Source organism: Chrysemys picta, chromosome 2, assembly GCF_011386835.1.
Source record: "Chrysemys picta bellii isolate R12L10 chromosome 2, ASM1138683v2, whole genome shotgun sequence".
NCBI lineage: Eukaryota > Metazoa > Chordata > Testudines > Emydidae > Chrysemys > Chrysemys picta.
The window spans coordinates 196,625,906-196,643,080 of record NC_088792.1 but is presented as its reverse complement, the minus strand read 5'-3'; the positions used below and the strand labels follow the sequence as shown (position 1 = coordinate 196,643,080).

Here is a 17,175-nt window from a genome sequence, read left to right as displayed (position 1 = left end):
ATGTTTATAAAATGTGGCTCTAGTCAAAACAATCTTATCACATGAATGTTGCCATTTGTCAAATGCTTGGTAGATTATCAAAGGCATTCCTATGGCATAGAATTGTTATTCCTAGCAGATGTCTTTGAGGTTTCTTTTCTTTTAAACTATTCCACTTGTCTGGTTTTCTAGTCCTTCTTTGTCCCTTGTGCTTTACAAAGCACCTCCTATTACACCTCTACTACAATATAACGTGACCCAATATAACACAAATTTGGATATAACGCGGTAAAGCAGCCCTCCGGGGGGCGGGGCTGCGCACTCTGGCGGATCAAAACAAGTTCGATATTACGTGGTTTCACCTATAACGCGGTAAGATTTTTTGGCTCCTGAGGACAGTGTTATATCATGGTAGAGGTGTATAATAAACACTTTCAAAAACTAATAAGACTAAAATAACATCAACACTTTATCTTAAATGTTTGGACATCTTCGTCCTCCTGTTTTAAAAGTCTCCTGCTACCAGACTAAGATGTAGTTTATAATCTAATGGAATACATCTAGACTTTATGATGCTGACCTGATTTCATAATACTGTTGCGATTATGATCCAAGTGACTTTATGTGTAATACCCTTTGTCTAATTGCCATTTTCTAACAATGAGTAATGACCCACCTCAAAGGTCCCAGAGCCCAGGCTGCAGCCAGAGCCTAAATGTCTACACAGCAATTAAACACCCTTTAGCCTGAGTCCTGTGAGACCAAGTCAGCTGGCTCAGGCCAGCCGTGGGTGTATAATTGCAGTGTAGACAAATCCTGTGTGGTGCTCTCTGCTGTTCTAAATCATATTTCTTTAGTTCTCTGGATAATGGTAGAAATTAATTCTTTAATTGTTTTGAATAAAGGGTAAAGGTAGCAATGAGAGTTCATTATTTAAATACTACAGTACCTCTCTCTAAGGAATCAGATTGTTCTTCATGCATTGTGTAGTCTTAATATTTTCGTAGATATTGTCTTGGTTATAGGAGTAAGTAGAGCTTCATAACCATGTATCTTGTTGGAGGCAAATAAATATGAAAAGATGTCATCTTAATGAAGATGTAGTAGTACTTCTGAGATCAATACATCCCCATTTCCAAAATATTTCTAGCAGCTTCCTTCAGGAGCAAATAATATTTGAAATGGCTAGAGAATACAAACAAAATGTGAAAGCATTTCATTTGGGTTATTAATGTCTAAATTAGAACCTCTATGGTTTCCATTCTTATGGAACTGTGCATATGTTATGTATATGTCCCCTTCCAATACGCCTCTGACTGTACTTAGACAAAGTGAATAGGGTCTTTGAAAATTTCATCACAAACTACCCAATGTAAAGGTCAGAAAGAAACAACTCTAACAAAAAAGCCTAGTGTTCAAATTGCAATCCTGAGAACTCTATTCAAATCTAATTATTTTATGGCTTCCAGAGTACACTGAGTAAGGGAACCAGAGAAAAAGTATTCTGCATTCATCTGATTGAAATACCACAAACCATCCTGCTTGCAAAAGCCCATTATCATAACTCTGTCAGCCTAGACCCTGACATTGGGGACAGTACAAACCGATCACAGCTTTCTGCAGTCCGTGAGAGCTGTAGGAGGCTGGCAAAGTCTGAAAGAAGAGAACTTCTGGCTGGGAGAGAAGCATGGCCAGAGTAGCTGGGAATGTACTGATTCATACCTCCATTTAGAGTTTTCTATTGGTGGAGTACTTAGGGAACAGGCAGTGACATTTTAATGCTGCTTGCCTACCAGCCCTAGTGGAAATGGGACATGCCCTTCCTGGAAGTAAAAGTTCCAGGATTTTCATTTTGACAGAAGAATAGAAAAGGAGTGCTCATGCCATCTAGAAATGGTGGTATATCAACCTTTTTTTTTTTTTTTTTTTTAGCATTGAGGACTTTTTTCCAGGTGTTGAAAATGAACTGTACTGACTTCAGTGGAGCTAGGCTGATTTACACCAGTTGAGGACCTAGCGCTAGGAAACACAGAATAAAGAGGGAACTGAGAGAGAACTATTCCAAGAAAAAGTATAATTAGCTATAAACAATGTACAATAAATGCCCAGGGAAGATGAATGCTGTAAAAGGTAAAACAAAGCTCAAATAAAGTAGATCCCTGTATGGAGTGGGAAAGCAGCCTAGAGCAGGAAAAAGTGAAAACTTGGGAATGTACGATTAAGATAATCTAATGAAAGATAAAATTGGCCTTTTCCCTTGCTTTATACTCTATTCTATTGTTCAGATATTGCACCTATTCGTTACCTTTTCTCTGATGGTCTTTGCCATCACATGGTATATTGGGTCAACTGATTCTGGTCAAAGTCAATTTCCAAGTCTCCTTTGGTTTAGCATTGCATTTCATGCATATTTCACATTGTTAGATTGTTTTGGTTCCTTCTCCTCACTTTGGTGAATCTCTTTGGCTAATTCTTTGAACATCATAAAAGTAATAGAAACATGTAATTTAAAAAACAAAAACAAAACAAAACACTCTGTTTAAATCCAGCAAAGCAAGACAGTTTAGAAACAATACAAAAGCTATTCAGAATCAGCTTTGTTATCTTAAAGATTTGTTTTAATGATGATTGTTAAAACATTTTTATAGAATGCATTTTTTCCTGGAAAAAGAAGTAGAGAAGCTGGACTCCGATCTCTCTCAGTGGAAATGGAAATATGAAGAAATGCGACAGTCCAAGCTGGAGAGCCTGAAACAGGTACGTTGGCAAAAAAACAAACAAAATACTACTGCTGGGGAACAGAGAGCAAAACAGGCTTTTTTCCCCCTGACTAACTAAAAACAAAACAGAAAAATGAGTCTGTGAAACTGATAAACAAGTAATTCTGGACTGTAGCAGATGCATGCCCTAGAGGAAACAATATTTTCTGCATTTGACAGAAAATGTGAGTCACCATTCTCACCCTCATTCAGAGCCCATGTGCAGAGACTGACCAAACTACTGAGCCAAATTACATCATACAAGCATATTATATAGTAGTTTCATTTGGACTAATTGTTTCAAACCATCCATGGTTTATGACCTAAATGGAAACTGCTTTTTTAAAAAAGTTGCTGAGTCCTGATAACTCTCATAAAATTCATTGAAATTCGTGGGTATTCTGAAAACCAGGTCACTTCTATTTAGGTGTCAAAACATTGGAATGTAACTTTCGGCACCCAGGTTTGGAACATACGGTTAAAGCGTTTACACTTTCTTTGCCTCTATTGTGCACAAGACACCAAGAATTTTTAGTTTTTTTTTAATTCAATTACAGAGATTCTCAAACATTTAGATTGTCAATTGCTATTACTTAGATTACATTTTTTTTAAATTAGCATACATATATAAACTCAGCAGGGAATGCACTATAGCAATGTTTGAATTGAATCCTCTAAATTTTACACATTTTACTTTGTAGTCCCAGATCTTCTCTTGGTCTGTTATCTTAGGCTTCCTTTTAGATTTTGGTTTTTTTGCTCTCCTTAGTTGTTATGTAGGAAAATCCGTCCTGATTAAATGCAAACTATTCAACTGGTCCATCATACCTCTGTGATTAAAATATGAAGCAGATGTTTTGGTAAATTATTTTGCCCTGAGGTTTTGATCACTGCTGGGGAGAAGGGAACAATAAAAATTGATATATGGATAAGAGACAACTATCATGCAGTCTCCAACTGAAAATCATCTTTGAGTTCTTAGTTGGATACATGTTGAAAAGAAAAAACTAATTTTAACATGAGATGTTGATTTTGATGCAATACATGATATTGAACAAACACATACACAGAATATATTTGTATTTAACTGTGAACAGAAGATAACTTTTTGGATATTCTGCACATCTTGGGAGTTTTCTAGGGCTGTGATTTATTTAGTTTTTAATGTTACAGGGGAAAACACTGGTTTTAGTAAAACTGATTAATTTGAATGAAATTACCACCATACTATCTATTTTGTAAGTGAAAATCCTCCATATTTTAAAATGCACAAATCTTGTGAGTGGGCAAATGTTATTTGTTATATGTCAGTGTTAAGAAAAAATATTCAACTACTCTTACAAGCTTCTTGATAACAAAGCTTATCTCTCTTGAGAAATCATCATAATAGAAAAAAATGTAACAATAAATCTATGATCTGTTTTCCCCAAATAGATATGATATCATAGCTATAGAATAGGGCATTGGTAAAATGCAGCTTCTTAGACATTGAACTGCAGCTACATTTCAGCTGGAGCTGCCAAATTTCTCTGTTTCAAATAAAATTTAGATATCAACTTTTCAAAGACAAATTGCTGGATTTCTATCAGTTCAGGAAACAATATGCTAACTGTCCTTGAAAATTCCTGTTTAATTAAAAAAAATCCACATCACACTAGATAGTATTGGCAGGTTGAGAGTCATACTACTTAGCTCGCAAAATACCCATTTAAATGTTACTTAATAAAAGGTATTTTTGAACTGACACCATCATTTTATCTATATATGTACTCTATTTTCAGACTATGTTACAAAGCTGAATTTTTGCTAGCTCTAGGGAAGTGAATGTAACCATGCACTTCTGTTACTAGCTTTTTGTGTTTTGTGTTTGACTGTAGTCAGTGGTGAGCTGGAGCCGGTTCACAAGAACCGGTTGTTAAATTTAGAAACCAGTGTAGAACTCATGGATAAAACAGAAAAGGTCTTTAGTATCCTTCTGATATACTAAAAGTATGTTGAGAGGTTCTTATCTATCTGCATTACGGATTCACCAGCTTCTAGATTTGCTGTACCGGGACCAGCAATGTTAATGCAACTATGCATGAAGGAGACATATGTTGAACCTAGTCTTCTCACTGGTCTTGGTTATCTGCAGGGTCGTTATTGTCCTTATGGGGATTAGAGGATCATTCATTATAGTGTAGAGTTCAACACTGGGGATAAAACAAATTCCTTTCAACTAACCATACCTAATAAATGTTGCCCATTATATCATGCGGGATTTGGAGAAATGCTAACACTCAGATTCAAGCACAGCCCTTTTCAAGGATACTCCTAGAGTAATGAACTCTATATTCCAATGGATTCTTGCTGTACCCTTTACTCTGAGAGTACAATGGTTCTTATCTAAGTGATCGTGTGGAGATAATATTTCACAGAATTAACAACCTTATTTCTCTTGCCAAACCTTCTTCAGAACAGTGGATGATCTTAGTTTTTCAGTGTCAATGCCTCTGAAGATAGCAATTAGTAGCAATGTGATTAGTTCTGCTCATTTTTTGGAAGAACAAGAATTTGGTCAGGTTTGATAAGCTAAGAGGTATTAAGTAAAGGAGCACAGAAACTTCAGAATTGCCATACTAGAATACAGCAGTAGTGCAGTAAATGCAGCACTCTGTCTTAGAAAAAGCATATTACCACATCCTAAAAATGAAGAGGAAAATCTTTGGGTCTTTTTTTTTTAAGACTTCACTCACCTCAAATGTATTTGGAAACTATAAACTAGTGTCTAACTAGGAAAAAATCCTAGAAAAAGTGATGATATGTACATAATGACGCTATCCCAGGTTCTAGTATGAGTTCGCACAGCATCGTATGTGTCCTGTTCAGTCATAAGGAAGAGAGATAGTATATATAGTTGTTACAGCAGGGAACTGGCAGTTAAGAGGCCTGAGTTCGACACCTAAATCTACTTCCAACTCACAATGTGAAATTATACAAGTCATTTTATATTGCCGTGCCTTGTATCACAAGGTTCACTTACAATTGGGCACCGCCTTGGGGCTGAGTCTGGGGATTGATTCCACTCAGGTCTGATGCCTCCCCTTCAGACAGATTGCTCATGGCCCATGCCTCATCGGTCTCAGGACTCGCAGTGCTCCCTCTTTGTGACTCAGCCCTCCAGCCAGGTCATTGTAGAGACCTCCCCTTCAGGGGTATCAAAGTCCCACTGGGTCAGCTTTCTGCATGCCATTCCAGACAGTCTTCTGCTCCAAGGCCAAGTCCTATGCTAGTTCCTCAGCAGCCGGGAACCTGGGCCTGCCCACTACTCCAGGTTCCAGCCCGGGGATTCTTTGTCTAGCAGCCATGATCTGCTTGAAGTTTTTTTTCTCTTAATTAATTGGCCTCTCAGAGTTGGTAAGACAACTCCCACCTGTTTATGCTCTCTGTATGTGTGTATATATATCTCCTCAATATATGTTCCATTCTATATGCATCCGAAGAAGTGGGCTGTAGTCCACGAAAGCTTATGCTCTAATAAATTTGTTAGTCTCTAAGGTGCCACAAGTACTCCTGTTCTTCTCCCAGCCTCTGTTGCTATTTCTCTGGACTCCTTCCTACTTCCCTTCTCTATCTCCTGGTACCTCCTCTAAATTTACCAGCCTAAACTCCCTCATCCTGGGGGTAACTGTACACTACTTATTTCTTTGGTTTCTTGCCAGACTCTGTAACCCCAAACACACCTCCCTTCTCTGAGGGAGTAACTGCAGACTACTTCCCCCAAAGCCCTTTTCTTCCTCTTCTTCAGGTTTGTGGCATAGCAGACTCACTTCCTGAGTCTATGACTGCCATACATTGTACTTAGTATCTTTTCCCTGACTTAGAGCAGTGTTTCCCAAACCTGGGATGCTGCTTGTTTAGGGAAAGCCCCTGGCGGGCTGGTTTGTTTACCTGCCGCGTCCGGAGGTCCTGCTGATAGCGGCTCCCACTGGCCGCGGTTCGCTGCTCCAGGCCAATGGGAGCTGCTGGAAGCGGTGGCCAGTACATCCTTTGGTCCGCGCCACTTCCTGCAGCCCCCATTGGCCTGGAGCAGCGAACCGTGGCCAGTGGGAGTCACAGTCGGCCGGACCTGCGGACGCGTCAGGTAAACAAACTGGTCTGGCCCGCCAGGGGCTTTCCCTAAACAAATGGCGTCCCAAGTTTGGGAAATACTGACTTAGAGTCTCTCACCTTTGCCCGTATTCTTAGAGAATTGCAGAAGAGCTTTTTTAAAATGGGCCCTGTTTTCCTACTTTTTTTTTGATAGATGTGGCAAGATTTTTTTATTCTTTTTTTACTTTAAGGCTGACTTTTCTATATAAATAACTCCTTTCAGTGGTACAGTCTTTACAATCCCAAAAAATATGATCTATGGTTTCAGGAACCTTGCATGTTACACATAATCCATTTTCGTGCGTGTTAATTAGAAATAAATTACTGTTTAATCTACAATGCCCTGTTATAATTCTAAATAGAGCCACTTCGCTCTTCCTCCCAGAGCCTTGGATTATGTCAACATTGTCAACTGTAGGGCATACGTCTCAGAATTTTTTCCCATTTGTTTCATTTGCCAACAGTACTTGCCATTCCTTCCTTAGCTCATTTTTGATTAGGTGTTTAAATTCTTGTTTGCTTAAGGGAATTCCTAGGTTCATGATTAATAGCACTTTTTTGCCTATTTGTCAGTCAATTTGTTGCCTGCTATCCTTATATGTGCTGGGATCCATACTATTACTGTGGTTATATGCAATGGTGACAGTTCAGTTATTAGCAGTAATATTTCATTAAAGATACTGTCATTTCTGCTAGCAGACTTATCACTGTAAAATTGTCTGCAGCTCTGATAAGGAGTCTCACAGGTTGGCTACAGCAGCTAGCCACACATCTGAAGTCCAATTTAGTGCCAGTATAATCCCTGTTAGCTCAGCTGTAAAGACTGATACAAAGTTAGTTAGCATTATGGCTTTCTTGAGTCTGAGTGAGGCACTCTGAGAGCTGTTCCCACTCTTCCTGTATCTTCCTCGTTGGAGCCATCTGTATACATTTGGCAATAGTGTCCCCACTTATATATTGATTTGTTATATGTTGTATATTTATCAGTCTTCTCCCTTTATGTATTTCACTATATAATTCCATGTCTATCTCGGGGGGGGTGGGGAAGTTTTCCATTGATAGAGTATTTTCACATAACTATACATTTTGGTCTCTTTCAATCCTCTTTTCATTAAGATCCTTTACCCACTTCTGTAGCCTACTCACATGGGGAATTTTGAGGGTTTTTTGTCCTCCACTTAATTCCCAATGATCATTATTTGTTAACTTTGTGTTATCATCTTTGCTATTACGTAGTATTTTGGCCGAAATGTTTAAGTCTAGAAGCTTCATTCTAAGAGTGACAGACATTTCACTGCCTACTTCAATACATGAAGAGGTGTAGTAATGAAGGCACCACATGTGGTATGCAGTGCCTGTGTTTGGATATAGTCTAGTTTTCTCAGATTCCTTTCATTGCTGATCCAAAGGCCTGGCATCTACACTCAATAATTGGTCTAATTAACGCTTTGTATAATATTGTCACCATTTCTTATCTGTTCCTCAGAATGTTCCAGAGATACTTTTCAGTAAGTTGATTCTACATTTTCACTTTTCTTTAATATTTTTAATATGGTCCCTCTAAGTGAGCTTATCAAATATCACACCTAAGAATTTTTATTTTTTCACTATATTTAGATGTTTGTTATATCGCTATAAATTTACAACTTTTTGGATTTTCCTTTTTGTGAAGCTCACTCCCTTAATTTTGCTTAAGGAAAATGGGAAACTCCACCTGTTTCCCCATTATGCACTTAAGTGCATTATTGATTCTTTTGGCGGCTCTTTCAAGGTTTCTGCTTTTGATTCATATGACCAGTCTCGCCCCTGCTTCCCCAGCAGAAAGGGTGTGGGGCAGTGCTTACCTGAGGGGCTCCCCAAAAGGGCCACAGGAACTCCCCTCCCTCAGTTCCTAGCTCCATGTGCTGCCTCTGCCTGCAGGCACCACCGCTGCAGTTCCCAGTTCCCAGGAGCTGCAGAACCTGGGCTTGGAGCAGAGCAGAGGCAGCACGTGGAGCTAGGAGCTGGAGGTCGCCACTTCCCAGAAGCCGGGTAGGGGACTTGCCCCAGCCTCGCCCACCCCTCCCCCTGAACACCCACGGCGCCCCCCCAGATGCAACTCCCCCGAGCACCCATGGCACCCTCCGGGCCGCCACCTGCAGCACCCCCAGGGCCACCCTTCCAAGCCCCTCACCCCCAAAGTTTTAGTCAGGAGTAAATAGTAAGAGTCATAGACAGGTCACGGGCTGTGAATTTTTGTTTACTGCCCGTGACCTGTTCATGACTTTTACTAAAAATACCCATGACTAAAACGTAGCCTTACATATGACACAGTTGTTAGCAAATAACATGACCCCTATTCCTGTACTCAGTTCCTTAGGGAGGTCATTTATCATGATGTTAAAGAGGGTTGAGCTAATTCCATTCTCCTGTGGAATTCCATTTGCAAGTGAATATACGTTGGAAAAAGCTTTCCCTATTCAGACTTGTGTAGGTCTTTTGTTTAAGTCCCTTATCCATCTATATATTTTCCTCATAACATCCATGGAAGCCACTTTATGAAGTAATCCCTCTCTCCATAACACAGCATAGGCTTTCTCTATGTCCAGAAAAGTTGTTATTGTAAATTCTTTGGTTCTCAGGTTTTTTTTGTGGTTCTGTCTCTAACCTTACAGTGTGGTCAGTCTCACTCCTACCTCTTCTGAACCCACTTTGCATTCCATCTATGAATGTGCAATTAATTTTTTTAGGCCCATAGTCTCTAGTTTCCTGTATGGATTATAGACATTATAAAGTCGTAGAAATACTGAATTGTTTTGTATTGGTTTTTATTATAGCATTATACTCAATATTAGCTTTTTAACCTCTACTTCAAGGTAATTCAGGTTTTCCTTAATGAAGATGCAGAAACCTCCACCTTTTCCTATTTTTCTATCATGTCTATATATGCCACATCCAGGGAATGTATAGCCTACTTTTTCTATTAGCCAAGTCTCCTGTATGCATATTTCTATTAGCCAAGTCTCCTGTATGCATATGCATCAGGATTTGTTTTCATATCAATCATATTTTTCTTTAATTCCTTACACTGTGGGCATTCCAACTGAAAATAGGTTAAAATTCTTTTAATCTTCAATATTTCCTTCACTTAGGAAAGAATGAAGCCAATGCACTGATAGATTGCTAGCTCGTAGGTACTTTTCAGCAGCTTTTATTATAATTCTTATTTTCTCTGTTTTCTTTCTTGTTTGAGATGTACAGTTCCTTACTTCAATAATAAATCAATGAATCTCTGTTCTATAAGTAGCATGTCATCTCCTTTTACCCCAATGTCACTTGTTTCTTCCTTCCAATTATTTTGTTGCTGGCTATTCCCTTTCTCTATATCAGGTTTTCTTTCCCCCTCCTTTAGATCTCTCATAGCAGCTTCTGCATAAGATATTGTTAGTAATTTTGGTTTATTTTTCTAGCTTGCTTTGTCTCAGTACATCTTTTATACGCTGCCGCAATTAAAACGTTTTTGTTCTGTCCTTTCCTCACAATCATCGTATGAATGTTCACCTCCACACTTACTGCATTATATTTTCTTTTTGCAGTTATTTTTTATGTGACCAAATCTTTGACACCTGTAACTTTTTACAGGAGAAGGAGTGTAGGGCGTAGTCCATAATTTTTGATATCCTAAAGTTACTGTAGCTGGTAGCAGTCTTTCCTTAAATGTGACCAACCCAGCTGGTCAGGGGGTTGCTATCACCTCCTCTTCTGCTCATTAGCCTCTTAGCCATTATCACCTGATCTTTACAGATTCACCGGTTTATTTCTTCTTCTGACATTTCATCAGGCATATCACATACTACTCTTTTTGTTTCTGTGAGGAATTTAGGTAGCTCACAGCATTTTTAATTTTACCTAGGCTAGCATGCTTGTCTTAAAGAGCGCCCACACATTTTTGATCCACTCTGCAATCCTCAGGGGGTCAATATCCCTTAACAAGGGATATCCCTTTATTCCCTTAACAAGGGATTTCCCCTTCATGCCCTTCTATTTGCTGGTCCTTCTTCTGGTTCTAGACAATCTATCCCTTTTTGTTTCTTCTTTATTTACATGCAGTCTTTCTCAGTGTTTTCCCTTTCTTCACTGTCTAGCCTAGTTTTGGTTTCATTTGTTGGCTCTTCCATCTCACTCTGCCAAGCCGGTCAGCCACAGGTCAGCCAGCCAGTAGTAGTCTACTGAGTCCTTTGTCAGCAGCCCAACCCAGCCATTCATCTCAAACTCTTGCTCCAGCCTACCCATCAGACCTCTTTTGTTCTCAGCTTGCTGGCTTTATACAAGTTCAGCCTGTCCCTGCCCAGCTGGGCTTCATCATCGATTAGCCTTTCAGGCCCTGGCTCTCCCACAGTGGAGCCTATCAGGTTAATTGTCTTAACCTGCTCTGCCTTGTGTGGGTTGGACACCCTTCACACCTTGGTTTCCATGCTTGTGAAGTGGGAAACACGTTAATATTTCTTTGGGGGGGCGGGAGAGGGCAAGAAGATAGATCAGTATACAGTATCATTTATATTGCCTTATCAGAATAGATCAGGGGTCGGCAACCTCTGGCACGCGGCTCGCCTGGGTAAGCACCCTGGTGGGCTGGGCCAGTTTATTTACCTGCTGACGCGGCAGGTTCGGCCGATCGCAGCCCCCACTGGCTGTGGTTCGCCGTCCCAGGCCAATAGGGGCGACGGGAAGCTGCGCGGGTGAGGGATGTGCTGGCCGCGGCTCCCCGCCGCCCCTATTGGCCTGGGACGGCGAACTGCGGCCAGAGGGGGCCGCGATCAGCTGAACTTGCTGCATCAGCAGGTAAATAAACTGGCCCAGCCCACCAGGGTGCTTACCCAGGCGAGCCGCGTGCCAGAGGTTGCCGACCCCTGGAATAGATACTATGGTGATGAACACCATAGCAGATTCCTAGGATTCCTTCATTTGTTCATATCTTTTCTGACATTATCTATTCTCAGTAGCCACTGATATGTGGATTGTTGGACTCATCTAAACTACTTGGAGAACAGGATAGTTATCTTGATAGTCACTAGAAAGTGATACTTAGTGACTCTGTGAGATCCAACTTGGAGAGGAATGGCTTTGATTAGATAATACATAGATAAGTATTTGGCTCATTTTTTACTTTGAAGTGGACATATGGTGTCTCATACACATAAGTTGAATCTGATTTGACCTATTTAGGTCCTTGGACATCCAGTACACATTTGAGAGCAACTTGACAGTCTTCTATAAGCAGGGAATGATATCTGAAAGATGTTGAGAAGATCTTATATTCCACAATTCTTGTTGTGCATTTAATTTCTTCACACACAAGATACCTTTTAAAACATTTGCATATACATTAAGCCTCCATTGCATTGTTCTAATGAACATTTTATAGCAAACATGCTGTGCTCTTAAGATTTTTAATAGATGCACTTTTCTGGTGGTCTGAAGGCTAAATAAAGCAATATTTATTAAGCAATTTTGCATTAAACTGTAACCACAGAAAAATATGCATCTTCTGATACTTGCCACTGGTGTGCAGTGTAGACTTAGAAATGCCTCTGTAGAGAGTGATAGCTCTTTTGTCATTAAAACAAAAAGATTTTTCCCTTTATGGTAGTTGGCGTATTAAAGCATATCTACTCTAGCTGGTCTAGTTTAAACAAACAGGTTGATTCTCAGTCTGGGTCCCACTGGAAATGACAAATCACTAAAATTGGCAATTGCTGGCACTCCCATTAGCAGTGCCAGTATCAGCACAGATGCTTGGAATTGACTGGATATGGAGACTAAACTAGTATCCTTCACCCTTAGGTTGAGGCACATTTTCAGAGCAGTGTTAGAAGCTAGATTTTGCTTCTGCTCTTTCTTTTCTGGGGAAAAAGTAGGAAACCCAGAACTCAGTCACCAGAGTTGTTCATCTTGCAGAAGAAATAACTCACTCATAAAAAATATCTCTGAGCACTGTTCAAGAAAAAATATTCTTCCAAACTCTCTCTGTATTTTACATTATAGCTTATGGCTATTTTTACTTCAATATCTTGGTTGTAGAGCTGTAATATTATCTTGATGTACTTTCAGTGGTACAGATGGTAAAGAAGAGACAGGACTCCAGTGTACTGAATGAGATCCTATGTGTTGATGTTTACATCCTCAGCCAGTACAGATAGGTATAGCTCCACTACAGCCAGAGTGACTATGTCCCTATACTATCAACATGTATTTGTGTATCCTTCCAACCTAGCTAATCCCTAGGAATTTTGCACAAGGTATACAATATAAAATAAAGCAAGTTGCATATTTAGCCTTTCCTTAAAAAGTCACCTTCATTGGAGCTCAATTAATATGAACACATTGAATTAAATATGGTATTCTTCAACCAGTAAGTGCTTTGGGGAAGAGGCTGAAGGAGATGCATTCAATCACATAATGAGTTTATTTTTTTCTCAGTAGTTCTTTAAGAAGTTCCACTGCCACTTATATCATCTCAGATATCAGCTACAGAAAAGCACTATATCAAAGGAGTGCAACCTCCTAATGGCTGAAACCTCAAGTGGTCTTGTTCATTTGTTGGTGCTACAGGGCTTGTGACCTGCCCTTCTTTCAGCTAGTCTCAGAGTTTGTTCCTTCCTCATTTAAAATCGCTAAATATGTATCCAAAGAAACTAATGCTCTAAAAGAGGGAAAGGTCACAGAAAACAGAGAAAACAGTTAACCAGAATGAAAGAGACTAAAATGGCAAGTGTCTGAACAAGAATCAGTGGCAGACTGACAGTCAGCTGAAGAGTAAATTAAAGCTTAGTGGCCTGATTTTCAATTGCCATACACCTTTGTGTAGTCATTTTCATCTGTGGTGTAAAGCATTACCAAAACCAATATAGTAGCAAGTTACAGCCATTTTGCATTTTTGTAAATGACTGCACAGTGACTACATTGGATCAGAAAGTAAAATAGAAAAGAGCAGTTATAGAGTTGAAAAGAATGAAGGACAAAAAGCAACAAATTCTCGTGCTGCATTAAAATAGCATAGTGTTTGTTTCAATTAAGAAACATATAAGGGAGGGCTTTGTGTGCTTTTTGATGTGCAATGAAAAGAATCACTGTCCACTCCAAGGCAAAGCTGTAACCATTCTCTCAGATGCATTTGCCTGTGGATCCATCATAAATAGGCTAATAAGTTATATCATGGTTTGGGGCAAAAACAGTAATGTATAGTGATTAGCATATTTTATTGTTTATTTAAGCAGTAACTGTTTATTCTGTGTTGTACAGAACTCAAATAATCTCTGCCCTCACTAGTTTACAATCTAAATAAGACTGACCATGAATAGCCTACACACACTGGACAACTCAGAAGCATGAATGATTAGGAATATTTCTTTAAAAAGTTTTGTCACTGATGATTTGTTTACAGTGCAGAAATGGGTTTTTAGGAGACATTTGAATTAGGATAGGTTTTTTTAAATTGTGTTTATTTATTTTAGTTTAAATGTTTTCAATAAAGTCAGGTTTCTGGTTCAAATACTTCATTCAAATTTGCCTTTCAGAATATTTTGCCATATTCACTTAGTTTGCTGCTTTGACAAATGTTCCTACCAATAAACTCATTTGCTGTTATTGAAAAGATTAGTATTAATTTGGAAAAAATGAATATGTATTCATCAATGAATTATGCTCAGAAAACTGATAATGAATTAGCTCAGTGTGCACAAAATTATACCGGTTGGAATATAGCTCACTTGGTTTAAGGCACCTAGCTTTAATACTTTGCACTTCTCATAGTAGCTGTCTTCCATCTATTCTTGCCCAGACCAGGATGAGGATAATTATTAGAGTAGGTTTGATAATTTTCTATCAATTTTTTGAAGAAAAATGGCCTTTTTTCCCCTATAATAAAAACCCAATCACTTTTGTTTTTCTTTTCTTTTTTTGGTTGGAAAAATGAAAAATTCCTGTGAAAAACATGATACTTTTTCATTTATTTCAGAAGTTTTCATGGAAAATACTACTTTCTGATCAGCTGTAGTCATCAGGTCTGGCTTGATTATGGAGCCCTTATTCACCCTGGTGAGCACTTACTTTGTGAGCAGACTTATTGATTTAAGTAGGATTATTTGTGTAAGTGCTCATCCATGTAAGTATGAATTGCCCAACCTAGTCCTGGATGATAAACCTACATATTAATGAATTAGATGCATAAGCAACAACTTGCTTGCGTAGGATCCTACACTATTCTCCACTGATGTGGAGTTTACATTATTGACTTAACAGGACAGCCAGATATTGTTGATTGTATTTAATTATAGGGTTACACAAGTCATAAAGGGAACTAAACTTTATTATTGTATGCTGATGGAGAATTTTAGTTTCCCAGCAGATTTAGTGACCCTCCCCAGCTGGTTGTTTTGTGCATGTTTTTGAAAGGAAGATTTGGAAAGACCTGTGACTCATGTCACATTCCTGATTTCAAAAGGATCTTTCCATGAGCGCTGAAGAAACAACAGATGGATCAGTAGATAGTGCTCATCCACAACTTCAAGCTTCAAGTATCTAGTGCTGTGAGGATTTGAAGGTAGTTTCTCTCTGCACCTGGTATCTAGAATATAGACCGAAACCACACAATCCACAAGAATTTTCAGTGCTGGGTTTAGGAAAAAGTACATATAACTGCTGCATATGTAAGTTTACTACCACATGTGCTTGACTAAGAGTGTAGGATGAAGAAAAGTTGGTCAGATTTGTTGTTTCATTGTGGCTATTGAAATAGAAGGTGATTTTTCAATCAGCTATAATGTACAGAGAAGAGTTGTATTCCTTTTGGAGCAAAGAAAAAGCTTGGGATGTTAGAGAGGAAGAGAGCCAGCCAAGCATTATTCGTGTTTAATTTGTAACATGAATTTGCCTTTTCAGCCTGCATGTTCTGACTGACAGTGAGATGAGGACCTGGGAGCTGTTGCATTACATCCTCTGTTGCCTTAGATTCTAATTAATCAGGGATTCAATTTTAGGTAAAAATTAATTAATGGTCATTTGTTTAGATAGAGTCAAATTCTGCCCTCAGTTTCACCCATGGAACCTCGCTTATTTCTGTGAACAATGAGGAGAATGAAGTTAGGAAATGATCCAAAGCCCAATGAAATCAATGTGAGTCTTTTCTCTTGTTGTCAATAGATCAGTTGGATCAGTCCCTAAATGAGTCTGAATGGATGGTAAATTCTGCCCTCTTGTACGTTCTTCATGGGCAAGTATCACTTTGCGACATGAAAATAAATTTAACATTTATTCACATGATCCTACGTAGAACAAGAGGGAAGTGCTCAATAAACCACACAAGTGCAGTCTGTGCCACCTCTCCTGGTGGTTGGACCACTAAGGGATGGTGATCACCTGCTATTGCTACTCGCTTATCTAGTTACTCCTTTAAGTTAAGTGGTCCAAGGACTGTCAGAAGAACTTGGGTTCACACCCAGAAGATGACCCACATTGTATGCCCCAGCCATCCTCTCCCAGTCACCAATGGCTCACCATACCTTTTTTCTCTTAGAAGGCCAGATCCTGTATTTCTTGCTTGGTAAAACTAGGTAAAACTCCCATTGATTTCAGATAGAGGCTGAAGCAGAATATTGCTTAACTCTGGCTTTTTCGTAGCACAGTCTATCAATTAAAGAGAAGGGGATCATTACAGCAGTACTAGGGAACTGCACTGTGTTTTACAAGACATAGTTATACTCACCTCTGCTTCTCTTCAAGCAACCTCAGTGCAACACCTTTCACACTGAATTTGCAATAACCGCAAGTCAGACTGGCAGGTGATTAGATACAAGTCATTTGTTATGATCACAGATGACTTTTGTGCCTGTGAGGAGCCATGACTGCAAACTCTATTGTGGCTTTATAATATCTAATACTGAAAAGAACGAGTTCAGGCTGCTAAACTCTCTTCATTTTGAATTGCAAGAGAGATCAAAAGCATGTAATAGAGTGAAGAGCCAAGTTGTTAATTTGTGGAAGTGAAACAGCACATAAAAATAGCGCTACCTGTAAGGAATAGGGTTTGTTAGGCTATATTTGGAAAGTGATTTGCCCTTTAAACTAGTTCTGGATGGTTGGCTGACTGAAAGTGTGTGTGTGGGGAAATTAATGGGGATGCCTGGAAAATATCTTCACATAATATTTCAGTCTTTACACCTGCCTTGATAATTTATAATTAAAAATTTATGACATGTTTGGTTCTTTCTGCTTGTGAATTGTCCATGAATAGATCATGACTTTTTCAACTCTATTTGTTCTGAATTAT

At 39.0% G+C, this 17,175-nt stretch overlaps 1 protein-coding gene across 3 annotated transcripts in view; it reads left to right on the top strand.

Annotated features, from left to right (window-relative positions):
• The window catches only part of CCDC102B (coiled-coil domain containing 102B), a 362,186-nt gene that overhangs the window by 65,914 nt on the left and 279,097 nt on the right, over positions 1–17,175 (top strand). For all 3 annotated transcript variants that reach the window (XM_065585187.1, XM_005281488.4, XM_065585188.1), the window contains exon 4: positions 2,628–2,736. In XM_065585187.1, coding sequence (XP_065441259.1) covers positions 2,628–2,736 — 109 coding nt within the window. The remainder of the gene's footprint in view (positions 1–2,627; positions 2,737–17,175) is intronic.